The sequence below is a fragment of the Priapulus caudatus genome, unplaced genomic scaffold, assembly GCF_000485595.1.
Source record: "Priapulus caudatus unplaced genomic scaffold, Priapulus_caudatus-5.0.1 Scaffold1397, whole genome shotgun sequence".
Taxonomy (NCBI): domain Eukaryota; kingdom Metazoa; phylum Priapulida; class Priapulimorpha; order Priapulimorphida; family Priapulidae; genus Priapulus; species Priapulus caudatus.
Window position 1 is genome coordinate 7,618 of NW_014578458.1, and position 10,833 is coordinate 18,450.

Here is a 10,833-nt window from a genome sequence, read left to right on the forward strand (position 1 = left end):
CAAATAGCCGCCTACTCACACTTTGGAATCTGCTAGCTCATGGAATTGTTGTTTGAGAACACTACAGCTCTGCTGGGGCCCAGTTTCAATGGGAGTTCAAGGAAATTTCTGTTCAGTGCAAGAGATATATTTAAATGTTACCCAAGGTTTTACAATTGGCCTAAAACAATTAAAAAGTGCTGTTTGGATTGGGGAGTAAATATGCATGGCACACAAATACGAATTAAATCTCCGACGGAAGATGAACATTTGTACGTTAATTGGAAACAATTTCATTAAATTAACGTGCAAGCCCTTTGTGATAGTAATAAGATATTTATGGATATTGTTGCGAGATGGCCAGGAAGCACACGCGATGCTTTAAATTCATGCTTGAAAATTCCTCAATCCCTGAGTTGTTTGCGCAAGCAGGACTTCAAGGTTGGCTGCTTGGAGACAGTGGCTATCCCCTACGGAGGTGGCTGCTAACACCTTATCTTAACCCAGCAAATGCCGCTCAGCGTCGCTACAATGTGAGCCATCGGAGGACGCGGTTCAAGATAGAGTGTGCTTTTGGCGTCTTGAAATCACGTTTTAGATGTGTGGACACCACTGCGGGCACCCTTCTTTATTCACCTGGAAGAACGTGTAAAATAATTGTCGCCACAGCTATTCTGCATAACATTGCAAGGAGACGGAATGTTCCACTGCCAGCTAATGAGGACAATGAGATGATAATGCAAGATGATGAAGTGGGCTACGATGACATGCTGCAGCAAAACGCCGAGGGTCAACAAGTGCGCGATCAGCTGGTTCAAAGACGTTTTCGATAGCAATGTTAACATAAAAAATGAGTATATGTGTCACAAATGTAATTATTCTCCTTGGTTATCGTTTTAACTGCTTAAGTAATGCTTTAAGTTATTTAACTTACGCACTTACGCAAGTTAACCACGTGACCACTTTAATTAATAACTCTTAATTAATAAGTCAATCTAAAACTGCCATTTTATTGGCAGATTTATTCATGCCTGCAGCTGAACTGCACAATGGTGCTGAATTATCAGAAGTGTTTATGAATACAACCTTTATTAAAAACGCAAATAATGTGGAAAAGTATATGTAATAGTAATCAGCTTATTTGTTCAGTATATACTAGCTATTAATCAAAATAAAATAAAGTTTAGCATGCAAGTAAACTGTACTTGTCCACATATAAATGCTATACACGAGTATATAATCCAACAAATATAATTAGAAAATCTCAATAGTAGGGTGGGCAATGACGTATAGCCCTACAAGGTTTGAAATTCGTGTCCTTGCGAAACAGTGTCTCTTCTTAGCTCAATCTCCAGTCGCTGCTGCTCGATTTCAAGCGCGCGCTTCTCAATGTCAAAGCATGCATTCCTGTTCAGCCCGCCAACCGGTGCTGCTCACAATGTAATCTCTTCGTTTTTCTGAGCTTCAACCTCTCCTGCACCACGCGGTATTATATCTACCTCTTTTGTAGACATCTCTGCTTCTGCATGGCGTCCCTTTGCGACCGCCTCTTATGACGAATATCTGTTCTATGATGTCTAACATATTTCGTTCTGCTGTTGTGCGGTTGGGGAGGGAGTGGAAACTGGACGCTGCTAACATTACTGTAGGGTTTTTCATCCATTCCATTGGCCCTTAACCCTATACTTAGTGAGAACTACTTTGAGTGGCTGCCAAGCATCTTCCTCGAGAAATTTGTGTTTCTGGAGTTGACTCAAACGAAGGTCTGTACTCGCATGAGGATAGCCTCCGATACAAGGCGCGTTTAGTGGAAGCTACATCCCTAAATAGTGGAATTTCATTTAGTGTGTCCGATGCCCCCTGGGATTCCTTTCTATGGCCACTGGTTGGAAATAATGCATTTATTTTTTCTTCTATTTTGGTTGCTCAAATCTTGGCACTTTAACAAAGGGCCCCACCTTGTTTTTCTTCATCTTTTCTCTTTTACGCAGCCTTTTTCTTGACTTTCGCTTATGTATAGTGAGGTCCATTTTAAGCCTCATTTAGCATCCTCGGCTGTCCTTGACGATTCTGGGCAGCCCGGATCCACGCTAAGGCACGAAAAAACGCCGCGTGGCGGCACAGTGTGCTCAAACTCAAATTGCGCTTGCACTGTTTTGAACACCTTCAGGGTCCCTTGTGAGGTAGAACCAAAAGCGTATAATCGGCTCAACTTTGAGCAGTTGTGGCGCATTCACAAGCCCTTTTCACTACGCAACGTAGCTTAGACATTTTCCTAGAAATTGGTCGGTAATTGTACTTGTTTTAGCTGCTCGGCGTGTTTCGTTTTCTTCTTAGAAAAGCGGAGTTTTTCCATTTTTTCCGTTTCACGCGCCGTGAATTATTCAGATATGATTATGATGGAAATATTGATGGCGGCAACGAGGGTCATGTACATAGTATTTTCAAGTCCTTTTTTCTACACAAGGCAATCGCTGGACTAAGCCTATGACTGCTCCGTGTGGACTAGTTCCACAGGCTACTGCTAACTCATTTCAGTGTAGCCAATCGATCGTTGGCGGAGTGAATGGTCGTGTACCAAGTCTAGCTCTGCAATCGTCACTGCCACGCTTCAAACTTTCTTCGTATCCATCTTTTGAAGAGACCAATGTTGATGTTTCTCATGTTTTCGATTGACGACGTTATTAGTTACAGCCATATAATATATATATAAGCAGAACAAAGTGCATTTCTTGCATATTGCGATGGCATATAAAGGTTGCCGACATTCATGCGATATCCATCCATATTGCATCATTGATATATCATGCCCACTGTATTGTAGTGCCAGTTACAACCTGTTTGACGTTGTTTAGATGTAGGCAGTCAAAGCAGCAAAGATTACTTTCCATCGTTGAGATAACATTTCAATGTAGTACTAGTTATAACATAATTATTATAGTTATTACACAATGTTTTTCCCCTACCTATATACCTATACCTATACCTATACCTATAATCTATAATATATATATATATATATATTATATATATATTCTATTTAATTTATGGGTAGGGGGTGCGGACATTACTGAAATATGAGAGTCGCCTGTGCTTCCATTCCTCATTTCACCTTTTCCGTACAGTTAGACATGTTTTTCACATTGCCCTTTCAAAGTACATATATGTGGGCCTGCACATCTCATAATGTTAGCCATTGTTATCAAGGTGAGCACAAAATGTGCAATAAAATTTACGAAAACGGCACAATTTAAAGTTTGCAGGATGAATAACCTAATTAAGTTACAGGAAGTAAGGCCTATTAAGTTTCTTTATCTTCGCGAGTTAAGCACGTGTCTCATCATGTGTGTTTTATTGTCACCTGGCTTCATGCCGTGCCTCGCACAGCTGTTCAAACACATTGGTAATTCTGGTTTAGCCAGTAGTTGTTCATTGACGTCATTGCCAGTTTAGTACGCATTCTACCTATAACTTTGTCATAGATTTGCTTGTATATCATGTATAGCTATATGTATATCGCTTAGAATTTTCGTGCTACGATAGCATCTCAGTGTCTCAATTGGTCGTGCGACTGTATATTTTACTGCATACAACGTAACCTTATTAGATTGTAAGCGAGTGAAAAGCACGAAAGATAACTTTCCAATCGGTCACACACACATTTTCTTTATTTTCTTTCAGATTCTTTAGTTTGATAATTAAGAATTAAACATAGATTACATGGATAACACAATAAATAAACAAAACGTGACACAATGCTTTCATAATTGACCTGGTATTTGCTATCTAACCTTGTAGCCTTATCTGCGTTTATGTTATTAGTACGTTAAGACCTCTTCTTTGCTTACGGGCAAAACATTTCAAATTATTTCCTAGTAGTTAACTGTACCCCTAATTTTTTTAAATTTTAAAGCTACCTCACCACAGTTATTCTTTTGCTTTTTGTTCATAGCCATAGTTTTCGAGTGTGCCATAGTTTGTTACGATTATTGTTGCTTCCTTTCAATATTTTTTCTCTGTATTAGAAAAATAGCTCTTTGCCCTCTAATGTCATTGGCTGAGTTTATTTGCTAAGTAAACTTTGAAATCCTAAAGTCCAATAGTCAATCGTTTATGTTTCTCCGTGAATTGAATTAGATTCCTCTCTTTGTCTAATGGACTCTTCCTTTTATCTGCGAGTTGAACCATGTCTCTTCGTGTGTGTTTTTACTGTATTCACCTGCTTTTATATGCGTGTATACGTGTGCCATCGATCGCTTCAACTAAGGTTTTAAAAGTTACTTGTTCTAAACGTATATATCATATAGAATCTTAAATTCAACATATCCAAGCATTTCTTTTTTCATTACAATCTCTTTAATCCTTTGGGCTGTAGCGTTTCATTGACGTCATTGCAGTAGTACGTACGATGCTTACCTATAACCTTTGTAATACATTTCCTTGTATACGTATAGTCTCGTACGAACAATAAGGGGAGCGATAGCCCGAGAGAAAATGCCTGCCGTCGCCTCAAATGTACACAAGTCCGCCGTACGTACGTACATACAGCACACACCATATACGCCGTCCTGCGTTTACACTGATAATTATATTCAGTAAAGTTGGCGTTTTTCTTGTTTCACCCGCAGCGCACGGGCCGAAGCGGATAAGCATTTTTACATGTATTACATGCTGCCAGCGTGCCGCCTAAAGCAAAAACTTCGTCTACCCCTACGGTCGAGGGACACGGCCCTCATTGCTGTTCTGTGATTTGCGACTTCGCAGAAAAACTTGCAACTCGCCTGCTCGCAGTTACCTTGATGGTCATCGTGAGAAAAACGACATGCGGTGCCCGTCGCGATTGCGTGCCTTCCTCTGTGTGCGTACACGGGATACATATGCCTTTATGTGCACGTGTAGCATCTAGATACACGCGTATCACTATGCGCGCATCTTCCATGTATGTGTGCATGTGCAGGTGCGTGCGGGCGTGCGTGTACGCCTACATGCAAGCGTCCGCGTGCACGTGCCTGCGAGCGTGCGTATGCGCGTGCGTCCAGGCGTGCGCGTGCGTGCATACGTTTAGCTGCTTTGTGTGGATATGCTTTCTGATCGCACAGTTCGCTGTACACGCTCATGCGTCCGCACACATTCTAATGATTACGCCCGCACGCAGGTACGCACAGACGGACGCACGTACGCACGCCCGTACCTATACTTATACAGGCAGCCAAGCACGCAAGCACATAGCTAGCTGTAGTACTACGAAGCACACAAATACGCACACACGTGCGTATACATGTATGAACGCACGCAGTCACACACCGACACACGTACGTACGCACGCAGGCTGGCACAGACATTTGTATGGGTGCATGTATGTGTTTGTATGTGTGTGTGCGTCGCTCAGTGCGTGCATTTTTCAGAAGTCACAAAAATTCGTTTCCTCAACAAAATTATTTTTTAGCCTTAGCCACAAGTCATGGCGTAACATAAGTATGTTATCTAACACGCACAATTGACAGATAATATCAGGAGCTATGGACCTATTGACAATATTTGTAATTATTACTTCCTCATTCTTTATATATAAGTCAACATTTCTATTTACATGAATAGAGGCGTATTATTTCCGCATGTATTATTATAAAACCCAGCTTATGTATCCGCTGCAGCTGCATGCCGCTCGTTACATGAAGCCACTGATGCATAATAAAATACAATTCATAATAAAACTTATACAACACAGTGTAGAAGTAGAATCTGTTGACACTTTTATTGATATTTTTATTGAACTTGCAAACAACAGCAGCTCAATGCAGCTGAGCTCTTTCATTGTATTCCCGGTAAAATTCTCGACTGTTCACTGGCAGCTATGGATTCGTGCGCCGGCCTATGCATTCGGCGCACGGATCCATAGCTGCCAGCGCTGCATACTGTCGTAGGACGTTCCCGTGGTCGAGTGCGCCTTGCCGCGAAACTGCGCGCAAGATCTGCGCTCAGCGCTTCGGATCAACACCTTCTTTCAGCAACGCTTCTCTAGTATCCCGTCTCATCTGATATGCCTTCACTTACAGCATTTACCTGTACTAGCAGACTAATACCCGTACAACGACCAAATCGTGCCTTAAAATATAAACTTCGTGTAAGTGACACAGTTGAAGTTAAATATTTCATGCAACTAAAAAAAACAGAAACAAAAAAACATTTTGGGAAGAAACAAAGAGCGCAATTCTATAAGTGAGCAGTAGAAAAAGTGCTCAGTTGGTGACGTGACCACTTGGTTGAAAGGAAAATACCGCAAAATCTATCTATCTATCTATGTATCTATCCATCCATGCATCCATCCCAGGGGCGTGTACAGGATTTGTACCGGGGGGGGGGGTCGGTACCTAATCCATAGTTGCGAGCATCAATTAGGGGGGGGGTCTGGGGGCCTTCCCCAGAAAAATGGTGAATTAGACCCCATTAGATGCGTTTTCTGCGCGAGCAGGGGGTGGTGGGTCTGGACCCCCTGGCCCCCCCCCCTGTACTCGCCCTGCATCCATCGCATGTCATGCCATTGCCATGCCATGTCATATGCCATCCCCTCCCATCCCATGCCACCCATGCCATGCCATGCCATGCCATCCCACCACATCTTCTTCTATCTCATCCCATCCCATCCCATCCTATGCCATCTCATGTGATCCGATGCAATCCCATCGCAGTATACCCCATCCCATATCCCATCCCATCCAATCCCAAACAATAAAAAATAATATAAAGAACATGAAAATAATAATAAATAATAATAGTAGTAAATAATAATAATAGTAAAAAAAAATGTTAATGAGTGTAGTAACATTTATTTTTTACATTTTGAAATTAACGCTGAAGTGGCAGAAGTAGATACTAAAGAGTATAAAAGTAAAGGAGAAATTTTTTCCCCAGCTGAGATTCGAACCCGCAATCTCGGGTTATGAAACCGAGCTCCTACCGACTTCGCTACGGCGGCGGGCAAGACGCGCGAGATAATTCCCACGTACGTGATGATTGAATTTTGACGTTTACCAATTTTTTTGACATTTTAACTTTTTTAAATTTTTGTCTCAGCCAGAACCATCTGCAAGACGTGGTGATTCTGAATATATCTTCAGTTAGCGGCGATTGAGTGAAAAATCACAGAGAAAAGCGAGGTCAAACAAACATACTGACACACAAGATTAGCCTCATTATAGTATAGATAGATGTTATAATATACTTTATAAGTTAACCATAGAAATAACCTATAAGTTATCTATATTATTTCTATGGCAGTGCTCCTAATGCAGCCTAATGCTATTTTAGTTGAACGCTCTATTCGCCAGAGGCAGCACCATTGAATCAATTAACAAGCAAGCGACGCAGCGTATAAGAAATGACCGATCGGTTTGGCTTATTTTACAGTGAGTATCAGGGTTGCCATTTGGCCGTTTTCACGGCAAAATTCCTCAAATCTGGCCGTATAAAAATTCGCCTGGCCGTAACATATAAAAAGTCATGGCCAAACTATATTTGGCCGGTTTGGCCGAATTTGTGAAAAGATTACATTTTTGCAACGATGGTGTAGTATCTCGTTATTTTGTATACACCGCCATCTCGCGGTCCAATTGCCTTGTGATAACGGAAGAGAATAAAGGATACAAAACAGTTGTAATTCCATCCTCTTCACCTTTTCCATAAGTTAGAACATGTTTTTTCACTTGCCCTTTCAAAGTAATATATGTGGGTGCACATCTCATGTTAGCCATTGTAGTCAGGTGAGCAAAAAGTCAATAAAATCACGAAAACAGCACATTTGAAGTTTGCAGGATTAATAACCTAATAAGTTAAGGAAGTAAGGCCTAATAAGTTCTTTTATCTGCGAGTTAAAGCATGTCTCTCATGTGTGTTTTATTGTCACCTGCTTCATGCCTGCTACAGTGTCCAAACAACATAGTAATTCTGGTGTAGCAGTAGTGTTTCATTGACGTCATTGCAGTAGTACGATGCTTACCTATAACCTTTGTCATAGATTTGCTTGTAGGTCCTATATATGTGTAGCTATATGTATATCGTAGAATTTTCGTGCTACGATCAGCAGTCCTAGTGTCTCAATTGGTCGTGCGACTGTATTTTACTGCATACAACTGTAACCTTATTAGATGTAAGGAGTGAAAAGCACGAAAGATAACTTTCCATCGGTCACACAACATTTTTCTTTATTTCTTTTCATTTCTTTAGTTTGATAATTAAGAATTAAACCATAGATTACATGGATAACACAATAAATAAACAAAACGTGACACCAATGTTTTATAAATTGACCTGGTATGCTATCTAACCTTGTAGCCTTATCTGCGTTTATGTTATTAAGTACGTTTAAGACCTCTTCTTTGCTTACAGGGCAAACATTCAAATTATTTCCTAGTAGTACTGTACCCCTAATTTTTTAAATTTTAAAGCTACCTCACCACAGTTATTCTTTGCTTTATTGTTCATAGCCATAGGTTTTCGAGTGTGCCATAGTTTGTTACGATTATTGTTGTTCCTTTCAATATTTTCTGTAGAAAAATAGCCTTTGCCCTCTTAATGTCATTGTGAGTTTTATTTGTAAGTAACTTGAAATGCCTAAAGTCAATGTCATCGTTATTTCTCGTGAATTGTAATAGATTCCTGTCTCTTTGTCTAATGACTTCCTTTATCTGCGAGTTGAACCATGTCTCTCGTGTGTGTTTTACTGTCACCTGCTTAATGCGTGGTACAGTGTTGATCGATCGCTTCAACAAGGTTTTAAAAGTTACTTGTTCTAACGTATATATCTATAGAATCTTAATTCAACATATCCAAGCATTTCTTTTTCATTACAATCTCTTTAAATACCTTTGGGCTGTAGCGTTTCATTGACGTCATTGCAGTAGTACGTACGATGCTTACCTATAACCTTTGTAATACATTTCCTTGTATACATTAAGAACTCTTAATTAATAAGTCAATCTAAAACTGCCATTTCATTGGCAGATTTATTCATGCCTGCAGCTGAACTGCACAATGATGCTGAATTATCAGAAGGGTTTATGAATACAAGCTTTATTAAAAACGCAAATAAGGTGGAAAAGTATATATGTAATAGTAATCAGCTTATTTGTTCAGTATATACTATTAATCAAAATAAAATAAAGTTTAGCATGCAAGTAAACTGTACTTGTTCACATATAAATGCTATACATGAGTATATGATCCAACAAATATAATTTAGAAAATCTCAATAGTAGGGTGGGCAGTGCCGTATAGCCCTAGTAGGTTTGAAATTCGTGTCCTTGCGAAACAGTGTCCCTCCTTAGCTCAATCTCCAGTCGCTGCTGTTCGATTTCAAGGCGGCGCTTCTCAATGTCAAGCATGCATTCCTGTTCAGCCGCCAACCGGTGCTGCTCACAATGTAATCTCTCCGTTTCGAGCTTCAACCTCTCCTGCACCACGCGGATTATATCTACCTCTTTTGTAGACATCTCTGCTCCTGGGTCCCTGCGACGCCTCTTATGATGAGTATCTTTTCTATGCGTGTCAACATATTCGTTCTGCTGTTGTGCTGGTTGGGGAGGAGTGGAACTGACGCTGCTAACTACTGTAGGGTTTTCATCCATCTCTGGCCCTAACCCTATACCTAGTGAGACTATTTGCAGTGGCTGCCAAGCATCTTCCTCGAGAAATTGTGTTTCTGGAGTTGACTCGAACGGAGGTCTGGAATCGCATTGAGAAGCCTCCGTACAAGGCGATAGTGGAGCTACATCCCTAAAAGTGGATTCATCTAGTGTGTCGATGCCCCCTGGAATTCCTTCTATGGCCACTGTTGGAATAATGGCCATGATTTTTTCTTCTATTGGTGTCAAATCTGGCACTTCACAAGGGCCCCCACCTGTTTTTCTTTCATCTTTTCTCTTTTTCGCAGCCTTTTTCTTGACTTCGCTTTGTAAGTGAGACCATTTAAGCCTCATAGCTCCTCGGCTGTCCTTCTTCAGGTCCCTTTGGGTAGAGACCAAAGCCGTATAATCGCTCAATTGAGCAGTTGTGGCGATTCCACAAGCCTTTTCACTACGCACGTAGCTAGACATTTCCTAGAAATGGTCGTAATTGTTTGTTTGCTGCTCGGCGTGTTTCGTTTTCTTCTAGAAAAGCGAGTTTCCATTTTTTCCGTTTCACGCCGTGAAATTATTCTCGTACATATGGCGTCCGATAGATGGCGCAACGAGGTCATGTACATAGTATTTTCAAGTCCTTTTTCTACACAAGGCATCGCTGACTAAGCTAGACTGCTACCCGGTGGACAGTTCCACAGGCTACTGTAACTCACTTCAGTGTAGCCAACGATCGTTGGCGGAGTGAAGGTCGGTACCAGTCTAGCCCTGCAATCGTCACTGCCGCTTCAACTTCTCGTATCCATCTTGAAGAGACCAATGTGATGTTCTCATGTTTCCGATTATGACGTTATAGTTACAGCATATATATATATATATAGCAGAACAAAGTGCATTTCTGCATATTGCGATGGGCATATAGGTTGCGACATTTCATCGATATCCATCCATATTGCATCCATTGATATATCATGCCACTGTATTGTAGTGCATACAACTGTGACGTTGTTAGATGTAAGGAGTCAAAAGCAGCAAAGATTACTTTCCATCGGTGAGATAACATTTCAATAGTATTAGTAAACATAATTATTATAGTTATTACACAATGTTTATATTTTTATAAAATATATTTTATAAAATATATATAATTTTATTATATTATTATATTATATTATATTTATTATATTTTATTATAATTATATATTTATTATATTTTATTATATATATTATTATTTATTAT

The 10,833-nt window shown here is 40.2% G+C and overlaps 1 protein-coding gene across 1 annotated transcript; it reads right to left on the reverse strand.

The window, feature by feature from the left end:
• Positions 1-9,254: 9,254 nt before the first annotated feature.
• Positions 9,255-9,953, reverse strand: LOC106816498. The gene has a single exon (XM_014821123.1). It carries the CDS (start codon positions 9,951-9,953, stop codon positions 9,255-9,257), a length of 699 nt encoding a protein of 232 aa, XP_014676609.1.
• Between the last annotated feature and the right edge of the window lie 880 nt (positions 9,954-10,833).

What these genes read in the sequence shown, in the direction of transcription:
- LOC106816498 (XM_014821123.1), bottom strand. Translation starts at nt 9,953, where the DNA reads ATGAGGCTTAAATGGTCTCACTTACAAAGCGAAGTCAAGAAAAAGGCT.